Genomic DNA, 14,902 nt, shown 5'->3' with positions numbered 1-14,902 from the left:
AAGTGGGTTAGGTTAGGTTAGCACTGTGACCCTTACAGAAACGAAGTGGTACTATAAAAGTAGGTTAGGTTAGGTTTGAACTGCGACCTTTACAGAAACGAAATGCTACTATAAAATTGGGTTAGGTTAGGTTAGAACTGCGATCCTCACAGAACCGAAATGCTACTAGAAAAGTAGGTTAGGTTAGGTTTCAACTGCGACCCATACAGAAACGAAATACTACTAGAAAAGTGGGTTAGGTTAGATTTGAACTGCGACCCATACAGAAACGAAATGCTACTAGAAAAGTGGTTTAGGTTAGGTTTGAACTGCGACCCTTACAGAAAGAAATGCTACTAGAAAAGTGGGTTAGGTTAGGTTTGAACTGCGACCCATAAAGTAACGAAATGCTACTAGAAAAGTGGGTTAGGTTAGGTTTGAACTGCGACCCTTGCAGAAAAGAAATGCTACTAGAAAAATGGGTTAGATTAGGTTTGAACTGCGACCCTTACAGAAACGAATACATTTTGTATAAAAATGTGGTTACAATTTTGGTGGTCATTTACTATTTTTGGGTTTACAATGATTATTTTGGAGTAATTTGCTTTAATAGGATAGCAAGATTTAAAAATTTGGTTATAATTTGACATTAAAATGGAGTTCTAATTTTGGTGGTCATTTACTATTTTTGGGTTTAGAATGATTATTTTTGTGTCATTTTCTTTAATAGGATAGCAAGATTAAAAAAATTGGTTATCATTTCACATTAAAATGGGGTTTGAAATTTGGTAATCATTTACTATTTTTGGGTTAATAATGATTAGTTTGGTGTCATTTCCGTTAAAAGGATAGTAAAATGTAATAAAATTGGTAATCATTTCACATTAAAATGGTGTTATAATTTTGGTGATCATTCATTATTTTAGGGTGGTAAAATATATTTTTTTGGTATTAATTTTTACTAAATCTGGTGATCAGTTAAATAGCAGCCGTTATTGATTTATGTATATTGTAATATGTACCTAGTATTTTATTTAGAACATGACGATCATTAAGAGATACTCGTACTAAGTTATTACCGTATTTTGTTTTGACATGAATGGATAAATTGTTGACATAAGATTAATTATTGCAAGACATTTTTTAATTTGTATGTATTAAATAATATTATGTAAATATGAATGAAGATCATAATATAAATTCGTGTAGATTAGTCTAGCATAATTTATAATGTAATTTAATATTATGAGAATAAATATCTAAATCTAAAATCATACATGTTTTTGTAATATGTGAATATTTTCCACGAAAGTATGTAGTAATAATAATTACTACTTACTTAGGTTATAATTATAAGATAGGTTATATACTAACAGGTAGGAAAGGTGATAAAAGTACAACAGTAAGGAACATCTACTATGCATTCGGAGACTAAAAGAAAAGACAATTCGTACGAGGTTTATTAATTTCATTGGAAAAACTTGTAATGTCTATAGTCAAGGAAAATTGCAGAGCTATATCTAATTATAAGTAGGAGTGATACGGACAACTCGAGCGTTTTTATGTTCATTGTGTGTTCGCCTGAAGCTTCCGAGGTCGTTTCTACAATAGCTACATGTTATGTACTACATAAATAATTTCATGGGTATTTAAACTGGTAGCGATTTGCTTGATTTGACATAAAATACAATAAGTCTCGGGTTTCAACTTTTATTTAAGTAGGTAGATATAAGTAGATAATACCTAATTCAATCATTAACCGAATTAATTCCATTGCATAGACTCAGAACATTTCGTGGGCGTCTATTTTGATGCGTAAAATACTACTTAACTATGAAAACATGAATAATTGAACAGCTCGCAAATGTTTTTTTTATTCACACCACGATTACAATAATATGCAAAGAGACTGCCAAATAATGCGAATACTAAAATCTTGATGCTACTCGTAATTTTGCTTATTTCGCGCATAAAATAGGTATAGATTCAATCAGTTCATTTGTAAAATTATATTTAACACATTTCGGTTAGGTATGAGTATTTACGATTACAAAGACAACCGGTCTGGCCTAGTGGGTAGTGACCCTGCCTGCGAAGCCGATGGTCCTGGGTTCGAATCCCAGTAAGGGCATTTATTTGTGTGATGAACACTAATATTTGTTCCTGAGTCATGGGTGTTTTCTATGACTGTATATAAGTATGTATTTATCTATATAAGTATGTATATCGTCGCCTAGCACCCATAGTACAAGCTTTGCTTAGTTTGGGGCTAGGTTGATCTGTGTAAGATGTCCCCAATATTAAAAAAAAAAACGGAGCGCTACCTATTATTCGTAGGGCACCTACGAGCGAAATAATCTAAGATACCTATAAACTAAAAAACTTAATTCTGAATGCGTAGGTAAATATGTACACGAATCTGTTCATTCTGCAAAGATCAAAGTTCAAACGTATGGAATGTTTAATAATAGCCAATATATATTTCAGTATATTATGACGCAGCGAATCATTCATTTAAACTGCCACTTATAATTTAACCAATTAACCTAGAGGATTCACAACGTTGAAAACGCCGCTCTTGACTTGAGCGTATATTGATAAAGTGTATATAAGCTACGTATATATTTATACTGCTTGACGTAACAATCGGCAGTAATTAACGTGCATTGTTTTGTGGTGTGTACATATTTTATAGAGCAGTCACAATATAATAATTAGAGCCAGTAAATCTGTCCCAACCTCAACCCGTTGTTGGATGTCACCATCGCTAAGGATAGGATAGCTTAACTATCATATTGGTAGAGATGTCCTGCTATATTCGGTAGAGACAAAGGTTGTCTAAGTTCTTCCACCGTAGGTTGACATGTCTGTGGTTGATAAAATGTTTAGAAAAAACTGAGTGACTCTGAGTCACGTGTAGAGAGAATTTACTCCACAATACATGTATCGCGGCGCTGTAGGTGATGGCTTACGTCACCGGCGCGCTGCCACGCCGCTCACGCCCCGCGCACGCCCCGCTACCTCGCCTCGCTCGACCTCGCCGTCAGGTCATGTGGCCTGGCGCCCGCCGGTGGCTTTCCTCAGCAACCTACATGTCCTACATACATACAAAATACCTACATAGAAAAAAAAGTCTAAAAAAATTGTAAGACACCAGCTTTCAACATCATCTGTCACTTCAATAATTTTCTCAGCTTCTTAGTTTAATGTACCGTAAAATGGGGTGAGTTGGAACAAATCCGAAGTTCAAACCTCAATAAAAGTTTATTTTTATATGTGGCACGTTGATTAATATACTTGAAAAGTGTTCTGGTAGTATGAACTTTAGTTGTTCAATGATAAATAATATGTCGTTTCATTTCATAGATTCAACGATAAACACAAAACAGTAGGAAATCCCAGCTCACCCAGTAGTCGGGGTTAGGGGAGATAGGAATTGAGTGAGATGGGACAATTAATAATAATTATTATTATTGGTGCAATAGAGAATATTTACTCACTTACTTACATATTCTGATTTTAATAACAGGATGTGGATTAGTTACGGATTAGATATATTTACAGAAAAGGTAGAAGAAAAATATTTTGGACGTGAAAAATGTATGGAGGGTTGGCCGACTTGGAGAAAAACAAAAATTCGCGTATTTTTTATTTATTTTACTTTTTCCTAATCACGATACCGACGAATCTCCCCTTAAACGGATCCCCACTATTTTTGTACTTTAAATTTAGGTGACATAGCCTCCTAAGGCCCAGCCATACAAATGAAAAATGCAAAATTTGCCACAGAAATTTGAACCTAACAATCTAGGAAATAGAGTTGATTTTGCGTTGTTCAAAAACTTAACGAAACAAAGAAAAGCAACTCTGTTCCAATCGAATATGTTTTAAATTTCATTGAACTGAATAAGTACTATAGGTAGGACCTAGGGCCTTAGGAGGATAGAAATACGAGAGTTCATGCCCTATGACTATGCCAATTTTATGCATACTTGTAGTTTTTAGTTATACTTTTGTATGTAATTTTAGTTTTAAGTTTATCACGAATAAAATACTTGATTCTTGATACTTGATGACTTGACACATGACAGTCCTCTCAACCAAAAATTGTAATTATAATTACCGGTTGTCCATATTAGTACCCAGACTTGGCTCACGAGATAACCGCCATGTGGGATGTTGATTCGACGATCATTGTCCCGATAGTCGTTTCAGTGAACGGTCTAATACGAAGAGTCTCGACCAACATCTTGAGAGACTCTCGCTAGGTGGTTGGATCAAGGGTCAGATGCAGATGGCGGTGATCTTGGACACGGCGCGGATAGTCCGCCGGTTCCTCTCTCTGCGGCCCTGACCACCAGTAGCTTGGGCCCTGCCCCGCTGCTGGCGGCACCCTAGGTCAGGTTTTTTATAATGTGTTTATATGTATTTTTTATTGTTTTTTATGTGTTTTTGTATTTTACTTTTATATTCATGTTATAAAGAACCTAACTTATGAAGAAAAATAAATAATAATAATAAATAAATATTATAGGGACATTCTTACACAATTGCAAGAATACAATAGCTTGACTTTTCAAGAGAATAAAGTATTTACGTAAAAATGTGATAACTGGTCTAAAAATACCATCTCACCCCACCATCCCTCCTCACCCCATTATACGGTAATGATTTTGACGCATCTATCAATAAACCTACTGTACTGTTTACTTAAATAAGCCTCTTCACATGTTATGTGTTTTACCGGAAAATTCTTAAGGAAATCTGACTCAAATAATGCATAAACTTCCCTTGGATAAACCACAGCCAACATGTAAACCTTGAGGCGATATATTTACAACTCAGAAGTGGCTTATCCACCATTCAATGTCTACGTATTTATAGTACGTCGCAGATATAATTTAACATAAGGTGCGCCGCAAAGGTGACAAGCCAAAGATAAACGTGTAACATGTAAACATGATACTACAAACGTGAATGACTTTGAAAACGGTATAAGTTCTTCGAATCTACTGTAGTCGCCAAAATATTGTAGCTAATACATAGAATAAGGGTCAATATTTACTACAAAATTGTCACGCTCCACCGGTGTGTTCCCATCTGTCCCCGCCTCATGTATGGCGACGGTCACGTGGGCGGAGACAAATGGGAATACACTGCTCTACCCCGCCCCGAATGGAATTTCCTCACACCGCGGTAGCATTTTGATTGAATCTCAGTTCGATTAGTATAGTTCGTTTTTTAGGGTTCCGTACCCAAAGGGTAAAACGGGACCCTATTACTAAGACTTCGCTGTCCGTCCGTCCGTCCGTCCGTCCGTCCGTCCGTCCGTCTGTCACCAGGCTGTATCTCACGAACCGTGATAGCTAGACACTTGAAATTTTCACAGATGATGTATTTCTGTTGCCGCTATAACAACAAATACTAAAAACAGAATAAAATAAAGATTTAAATGGGGCTCCCATACAACAAACGTGATTTTTGACCAAAGTTAAGCAACGTTGGGAGTGGTCAGTACTTGGATGGGTGACCGTTTTTTTTTTGCTTTTTTTTTGTTTTTTTTTTGTTTTTTTTTTGTATGGTACGGAACCCTTCGTGCGCGAGTCCGACTCGCACTTGCCCGGTTTTTTAGCATTAGAAAGAAGGTATGCGATCTTGACATGCCTTTTAATTGAAAAACGCTTTTTAAAAATCAGTAACGATTACTTATGAAAGCAGAAGAATATAAATGATCATATTAGATTCATAATTGTTACATATTTGCTGTGACTTCATTTTAAAACGTGTTTTTCAATTAAAAGACCCATCAAGATTGTTTACCTTATTTCTAATGCTAAAAAAACGAACTATAGTTAAAGTGATGAAGGAACCTTTATAGGTATGTATGCATGACAATTTCAATAAAAAAAATCAATTCAATAGGTACGCAGGTACCTAACAACATTAATTCACTCACTTAATTATCAGTAATATAGTTTAATTAAGTACCTTGACGACATATTCATGCAACATAAAATTACATGAAACTATTAACTATTTTAACAACTAAGCCGTCATCGCACGTGCTCGCAATAGCTGATTATTGCGCTCTTTTCATTTCTTAGCCAAGTGAAATTTTATTGCTATCAAATACTTATTTCATCAGAATAACTCACATATGGGTGGGACTCGGAATACCGTGCAATATTCACGGTGTTCCGTATAAGAGTGAAAGTGGATGGAATAAAAGATACCTACTTATTTATATCTAACGTTGTACAGTTGACGTAGATATATGAATTTATTTCGCACTTTACGATGTAATAATGCAAATATTGTACAGATATTTTCAACGTAGACCGTCCACTAGCAATGGGGCCAATAACATAATAATTTTCCGGAAGAAAATATACTAAACCAAATAATAACAAGACATTTGTTTGCGGTGACCGCCCGGATATCAGCTTATCACACTCAGCTCTATTAACCACAGTGAACTCATATTATGCCTAATAGCCAAAACAATAAATACTAAATCGACTACGGCTACATAATCTCTACAATACCAACGTTTCCTGTCACATTTGTTAGGATATTTAAACCGCTCATAGATTACATAGTATACCTACCTAGTGTAACTATATGTACACGTTAATTTTGGTTGGTTTTCGTACGTCCGACTATGACAGCGGCAGCTTGTACGAGCTTTGTTACGCGCTTATAAGTTCGCATTAGCACTATTAACGCAAACCACGAACTAAACATTTCATCGGTTTCAGCGAACACAAGGGGATAAGCGCGTATACAAATTATGTAGAGAGGGTGCGGTGTTAATTCGCGTATGCCACGGCACAACGCTATTTTGAAAGCTCTTCCATCTCTTGATTATGGGCCAATTTCCTGACGTACATTAGGTACTAGGATTACATGAAATAGCAAAGCGAATTTTATACCATATTTATACACACGTTGACCGAGAACATGTAATCGTACGCAAGTACATCGACCAAGCGCTGACTGTGCCAACTGGCAGGCGACGTGGCATACTGAATTATATTCCAAAACTCTCATCCGTCTGTCGCCTTATTCAATTTACACGGATTCAGTCACGTTTTCCAAGTCAGAACTACGCCAGCGTGATGTTATATTCATTATTAGTGTGTGTTTTTGTCATTATATATTAGCGTCCGCCAAGTTAAAATAATGTTCATATAATTATACTCTTAGCGTCCTTTTTAAAGTTAAGCAAGCCATGCCAAGTTTCAGCTTTCTTGAAATTATATTCTCTAAGTCAAGCATCGGATAAACAGACAGATGCAAGGCAAAAAACTATTAGTTATTAAATAATAAAACATTTTCCTTGTATTCATTAGCCTCAAAACAAATATACCACATTCCTCAAACCTTCAAGCTCTCGCACGTAATCTAACACTGAGCAATGTTGATACTTTATATATTTCATTAAGGCAGATAACAACTGACGCATCCGATTTATTATCGCCTTATATGTGTGCTCGTAGTGGCAGGGAACAGATGTCGCCGTGGTCAGAAGTTTCCATAAGAGCGGCGATAACAGCGGCGCCGATAACAAGGGAGCTCGACCACTCCCAAAACTAACATTTGTCCGTAACACAGAAATAGTATTCTGTGGTCCGTAATATGCTCGACAAACGACATCCGTACTACTTACTATCCCGAAATATGTTACAGGTACCTATTGCTATAAGAAAGTGTATTGATAATTTGAAAATAGACAGCATTTTATGACAACATCGAAATAATGGAAGTGCTGACCTCGGAGGCGATAACATTAGGTATATGTACTATATGTAGGCATGTTAATAAGACTATTTTTCATTGTATTCTGTCGTTTTTATGACGCGACGCGAGTTTACAAATTTAATACTTTCCTTAGTCCATGCAACGTTTCTTTATTAAATAGGCGAGGAAATATACTCACGTATACAATATAAGCTAAAACAAACGTTAATAACAAATGTTTTCCTTAATCAAGATATAATTTTTAACGGGAAGTATATATATAAAGGTAACGTTCCATTCGTCATACAACCTCGACTGAATGAAGCGTAAAAAAATATTTCAAACAACTCTTAAAACAACTCTGGAAATTTAGCAACCACAATTCTTCATTCCACAATTTCTTTGACATGCGATCCTCAAAGATACATTGTTAGCGTTATTTTTGTAATGCTATAGAGGTATCTTTTGTTGTTAGCAATGACGCCATAAGTGCCAATCTCAGACTGAGTAGTAGTTAGCCAAAACATGTTGCCAAGCCGTACCTTTATGACAAAATGTACTAGGTACCTACATGATATTCATGACAGTTTTGTCTGTCACTGGCGGTTTTCACGAAATCGCGGGACGTAACAGTTTAAAGTTTTGGCAAAAGGTTCTGTCTTTGTGACGCATTAAGGCAAAACTGAATATTTCAGTACCTGAATAATGGCTTTCTGCAGAACCCAGCGAGAGTTCGATCGCGCTTAGCCTGTTTTATTGTAACCGCCAAGTCATGTCATGAGTAGGGCTTCCAAATACCGGACTTCTTTCAATACCGGTATTAATACCGAAACTGTCTTTATCAATACCGGGATCCCGGGATCCCGGTATTGACTATAAATGGCTTAAAAAATTTGAGTTTTTTTTTTAAAGGCTCACTTTTACACCAGATATGTATGTCCTTAGCTTAGGATATTAAACAATAATCGCCATCTGCAATAATTATGTGAACCCTCCAGGTTGGCAATCATTTTATCCGCCTTGTTGACTTCACAAGTCACATTTTTAGTTCAACCTAATAATCAGCCAATAAATATTCTTTGGCACCAATAATTCGTATGCCATTACAATTAATTTCTTTCTACTTTTTGATAAAATTTTAAGAACTAATTATATTAAGGGGCTACCCGACATTTTTGACAAGTTTTGAATCGAAGCTCCTATTTTTTCTAAAAAAAAAAACACTTTTTTCGTATCTAGTTTGCAGTGAAGAATCTTACAATTACATGTACGAAATCTAAATATTTGGGTTCGTATTTGACGTCTCGAGAAACGTGTCCAGGGTTTTCATTTTAAACTAATTAACACAAAAGTTATGGCCAGAAAACCAGTTTTTAGCCTAAAATTGTTCAACTTTGATGCCAAATATCTCGAAGGCGATGAACTTTGATGTAAATATAGGATACTAAACTGCAAAACGTAATTCAAGACCAAAAAAAGTAAGACAATGTTGCCACTGCAATAATTTGTTTGTAAAATAGTAAATTCCTTTTGATAAATAATCACGCTAAGATAATTTATTTATTAGTAATTTTACTCCTGTGATTTAAAAAAGTACTTTTATATACTTATTTTTGCATAAATACAAGACGCGCTAGTAAAAAGTGGCAACATTTCTTACTTTTTTGGTCTTGAATTACGTTTTGCAGTATATATTGCTTCAAGCTGTTGTTGTTAATATAATAAGCTACAAAAAACATTAGAAAACTAAGGGATTCAGATCGAAGGTCATTCGCGTGGGGTAGCCCCTTAATATATCCTGAACATCAGAATTCATCACCAAATATTTATCTAACGCATATGCACAGATCTTGTTTCAATTAAATGATCTTCTTTAATTAAATTGGCAAGTTATCTTCTTGATACAGCCGAATTTGACCATTTTAATAGATTTTAAACGTTATAATAGGCACATTTTCCTTGTTTTTGAAAATACCGGGATCCCGGTATTTCATTAAAAAATACCGGTATTGAAAAATCTGTTTAAACAGACGGGATCCCGGTATTTCGGGATCCCGGGATCCCGGTATTGGAAGCCCTAGTCATGAGTTATGAGTGATCTTTACTGTACGAATTAAATTAACCTACATTGCTCCAAATGGGGTAAACATGGCTCCTGACAAGGAATTAGTAGCAGATATATGATTGTTGTACCTACGTGTATCATATGTATGTAATGCATAAATAAAAGTACTACCTAATTTGGGTTGAGATAGATGCAAATATTACAAAAAAAAAATACTTACATACATTGGTTTCATTTATCTTATTTATTACTTACTAAAAAAGGCGATAGGCAGCAGGCTAACATCCTGAACTTGAGATTTAATAACAAATAAAAATTAGGTAGACAAAACGCTGGCGTAAATATATATGTAGGTAAACGGATCAGAAAGTATTTGCTCAAATGCTGCTCTATATCTCTTTTGTTTACCTATGTTAAGGAAAGAGACGACAATTATTTGTGCCTACAGCGAAGTGAGAGTCTAACATTACATACATATGTATACAGGGTATCTAAAGGTATGTCAGAAATTCATTAAATCGTTCCATTTAAGAAGACTAGGTCAAGGTCACATATCATAAACTCTTTCGCTATACAGTAATCCTGTAAAGGACTCATATAGGAGGTGCAAGCACGTACTGCTCGCCCTTAGAGTTGGTCAAAGGCGCCTAGCCTTTCAAAGATAGTATATTTAAATTTTCTGATAGTATAACATTTATTGGTTAACCGACCAATCACAAAACCGTCTGGATCAGTCACTGAACGACCAGTCAGGTTACCTTACATTAACCTACCTACTTAGTTAACCTACATTAGTTGATCGTGTAATGTTTTCATCTACCCTCAACTAGCTTAGGGACCCATTTGAGGGTAGTATTTTGTTTACTTTTATTTAAATACCTAAAGATGCAGAGTATAGTGGTCAGGACGTTAGCCACGTAAGCTGAAAACGCGGGTTCGATTCCGGTCTCGTTCACCGGTGGACTTGGTCACTTTCTATTTTGTGTATGACATCTATTTCACTTTATAATTAACGTAAAAAACACAAATCAAAAAATATTTAATAAAAATATAAGTTGATTGGTCCTTAGTTGTAAGGTAACTAGACCATTTTACTTTGCCCCTGAAAATAATTTCAAACGTCCTAAAATAGCTTGAAATGAACATGGTCTTGTGTGATACTGATGTATGTGATCTTATCTATCAGACTGTATCTATCTGTTTTCCTTAGATTGGTTGTGTGCAAGAAGACTTAATTGGCTTAATTACAGGATGTTAAAACATGGAGGTAGAATAATTATCCAGTAAAGTACTACGTCGACATATGTAGATATGTTTACACAAACTAAATAGAAAGCGTAACCTAGGTAAATAGCCTTGATGTTTAATATTATTTCCAGGAAGTAAGAAATAAATATATCTACCGTCGGTAATCGTATACATAAATATATAGGCAACAACGATGTATTGTCAAAAATTATGTATTGATTTTTGATTTTATAGTGTTGGGCTATTTGACTAAGTTAGGTAGTATTTTATTACGTACTGAAAATAGCGGTCATGCACTGAAAATACTTAATTATACATATCTATGCAAACATTAAGTAAGATTTAAGAAGGAGCAAACATAATTCATCTACTCGTGGCATTAGTGTCCGGCCGGAAACGCCGAAACCGATAAATTTTCCGACGACTACTTAAGTACGTATTTCGTCTTTTCGTTAAAGGCAAAAATATTTACTGTCGACCACAAGACATAGAGGATATCATTAGTACATATACATACTATACTAGTTTCGACATCGAAACGAATAATAAGAAACGTGGAGCATATTCTTAAAAAAATGGGTATGAAAACCTACTAATTAGCACAGCAGCGTATCAGTAAAAAATAAAAAATAATAATTAAAAAGAAACCTGGTGACCTGATTTAGATGACACAGCATATATTTTTATTAGTTCCAAATGGATTATGTGTCTAGCATTTTTTCAGCCGTTTTGAGTGTAACATTCAAATTCGCGCATGTATTGTATTAGGTACATAGCAGTGGCGGCGCGTCCATAAAAGCCGATTCCCACCGGCTTGCCTGTTTTTGGACGTTGGAGCATAGTTGTTAAGGAAATATATGTAAGCCAAATTAGCCCCGGCTTGCCTATGGATATGTTTGACGCGCCGCCACTGGTACATAGATCATAATATTGTGTAAAAAAAAAAAATAATATTGTGTAGTAGTTGTGTACTAAGATAATAGGTATCACGAGTAGGCATTAGGTATCAATCGGCACTTGCAGTCACATTAATAGTATTTTATAGTCTTTATCAGGGTACTGTAAAATAATGATTGGTTTAATCGTCGTAATATGGAATTAACGTACCTATTTGTATTTATCTTAAGCCCATGTTGCATTATTTGCCTTCTTAACTCCTTATCTATGTAAACAGTCCACCATGTACACACTAAGTATGTGTATTATAGGTAGATAAATACTTAAATCAAACATTTAACTACCTACACATTATACTAAGATTTGACCGTACCGCGTAAAATACTGCAATAGGTATTAGTATCCTTCCAGAACTGAGCAAAATTTCGTGCAGACCTATGGGATGCTATAGTGTTCATTTTAATAATTTCTCGGTTACTTTAGCACCAATTTAATTTATTCTTAAATAATTTGCGATTAACTTAAACGATGGCTCCTTCTTGAGAGGCTAGCCTGATATAGCACCAAACAGAGACGAGTGGAAGAAGAGGGGGGAGGACTTTGCCTAGCAGTGGGACACAGTGGGCTCTGAATAATAACTTAAACAACTTAGTCTCTATATTTGTCTCTACTTATACTCTAAATCTCGGTTTTTTACACAAACAGATTTGATGATGATGATGATTGAATTAAATTAATACCTGTAATAAGCAAAATAACTTGATAGAATAAAATACTCACTTAAACATACCTGTATATTTCCCAAATATTACATAAATATTATTATTTCCTTTTCCATGTTTTACCACTTACGTTTTTAATCTTACATTTATGTAAATGTAGAATAGTTGGCAAACCTCGACCACCAACAGGGCAATGCACCCACTTTGCACAACACTAAGTATTCCATTAGCACATTCATTTTCGTGTGAAACCCGCCTTCTTGTTCAGTAATCATCAGATTAACATTGCAGAAAACAAATATTTGTGAACCTAAATATGAAAATATTGACACATATACCTACCCATTATAAATATGTATAATAATTTATGGAACGACTTTCTATTGCAACTACTTTAAAGTCAACCGACTGTGTTTAATATCGGAATACATTGTGTGTTTATGTGTCATCGACTTGTCGTACCTACTATTAACTTTCTTGCCTAATAAACCCAGTCTTACAATTTTTGCAGTTAATAATCTCAAAAAGGATTGGATGGGATATTTTTATCCAGCTCTGTTACCCTAAGTACTTTGAGAGAACCTAATTACCAATATTATAAAATCCATGAATGCATACTGTAAACTTGGATCCATTTCAATTTCGCAATTAATAATTTGGCATGCTTTTGACATTAAGTACATTGTAAATACAAATAACCTATAGACCCAACGCATGTTTTATTTATAAATTATACCATTCAAATATGTACCTACATTACAAATAACATCATCTTCATCACCTAACCTTTTGCTTGTTTTATTTTTATGTGGTGTGGTATGACCTTCCCCGTGTTGAAAAATAAGGTTTCTTTTTTACCTCGTTTTTTTTTACAAGAAGGACGACGCATATCAAAATTACCAAAGTCCTTAAAAATTCACTAAGTAAACAAATTGCGCCTGTTATTTACCACGTTGCGTAGACTTAAACATTTTTTTAAATAACACAAATGTGCGAATGAAAGTTTGCTTAAGATGAGCTGGTCAAAGAGCTGGTCTTTATCATGATTAACTACTCCAAAGGAGATGGGGCCAGTCGAAGTAGTTGTATTTTTGATCTTGATTGTTATCGAGAATAATTTATGCAATCCTGTCCTACGTCGCCTGGCCTGGGCCCATCCCACCTGCACCTTAACCATTATCAAAAGGTATACTTACCCGACAAGTAAAGAAATTGTTAGGTTCTGTGTTTATAATGTGAACAAATGCTTCCAATATTATTATTGACTTTAACTGTTATCAATTCCAGCAACCCTCATCACCGCAACAGCAGGCACCTGCTACGGCTGGCCGTCGCCGACGCTCGCCTACCTGCAGTCCAGCGAGAGTTCCATCCCCACCACCGCGGACCAGGGCTCATGGATCACCTCCATCATGATTCTGTGCTCTGCGCTCACGCCTGTACCCTCCGCCTACTTCGCCGACAGATTTGGACGAAAAACTACCCTACTACTTGGTATGATCTATATTCTATTTGTATTCTTGATAAAAAGCAAAAAAGACTGCTAAATCTTCTCCTTACATACAAATCACACGACTAACATCATAACATGGACCTGTGGGGAACTAGTGACTATCAGTTCACATTTTTCATATCACTAAAGAGCAATCGTCTTATTGCCATAGGTAATATAAATGACTCCTTTATCTCTGTGGGTAATTGGGTATGATACGAAAGTGGGTTATGAGAACAAGCACCGACCTCTTCTCTTACCATGTACCTACCTATTTGTATTTTGGCCATAGGACCAGTCTCATCTGACTATATTTCATAAAATATATATATGTGCTAGTGCCTCCTTTTTGACGTGTCTTAGTATTAGTACAGTCGTCATGTAAAAACCTACTGCTTGCATATGACTTTTCAGAGTCTTCGCCATCTATCGAACTTTCTCTCTTAGTTCACTTGGGAGCGTCAAAAAATAGTATTTCGAGTACTTACCGGTGGGTTAGCGCCATCTGCCAAGTTGACCGAATTGTACATATAATTAACTTCTTTATGCTAAATTTTCAGGGGCCGTGCCATTCATCATAGGCTGGATCCTGGTGATAGTGGCCAAGTCAGTGTCGGTGCTGTACGTGGCACGGATGTTCTCCGGTCTGGGTTACGGCATCGTCTACACCGTGGCACCCATGTACACCGGCGAAATTGCCACCAATGAAGTCCGAGGCGCCCTCTCCACGCTCATCACTCTCATGAATAAAGTACGTAT

General features: G+C 35.6%; 1 protein-coding gene and 1 long non-coding RNA gene across 2 annotated transcripts in view; one reads left to right on the top strand and one right to left on the bottom strand.

Annotated features, from left to right (window-relative positions):
* Positions 1–14,902, bottom strand: part of LOC134790059 (uncharacterized) — a 509,644-nt gene that overhangs the window by 167,364 nt on the left and 327,378 nt on the right. The window lies entirely within an intron of this gene.
* LOC134790038 (facilitated trehalose transporter Tret1-like) overlaps positions 1–14,902 on the top strand; it is a 31,693-nt gene that overhangs the window by 10,961 nt on the left and 5,830 nt on the right. The window contains exons 2-3 of the mRNA XM_063760793.1: positions 13,939–14,145; positions 14,704–14,894. Coding sequence (XP_063616863.1) covers positions 13,939–14,145; positions 14,704–14,894 — 398 coding nt within the window. The remainder of the gene's footprint in view (positions 1–13,938; positions 14,146–14,703; positions 14,895–14,902) is intronic.

The sequence above is a fragment of the Cydia splendana genome, chromosome 4 (genome assembly GCF_910591565.1).
Source record: "Cydia splendana chromosome 4, ilCydSple1.2, whole genome shotgun sequence".
Classification (NCBI taxonomy): Eukaryota; Metazoa; Arthropoda; class Insecta; order Lepidoptera; family Tortricidae; genus Cydia; species Cydia splendana.
Note: the sequence above shows the minus strand (reverse complement) of the source record. Positions and strands in the feature narration are given on the sequence as shown.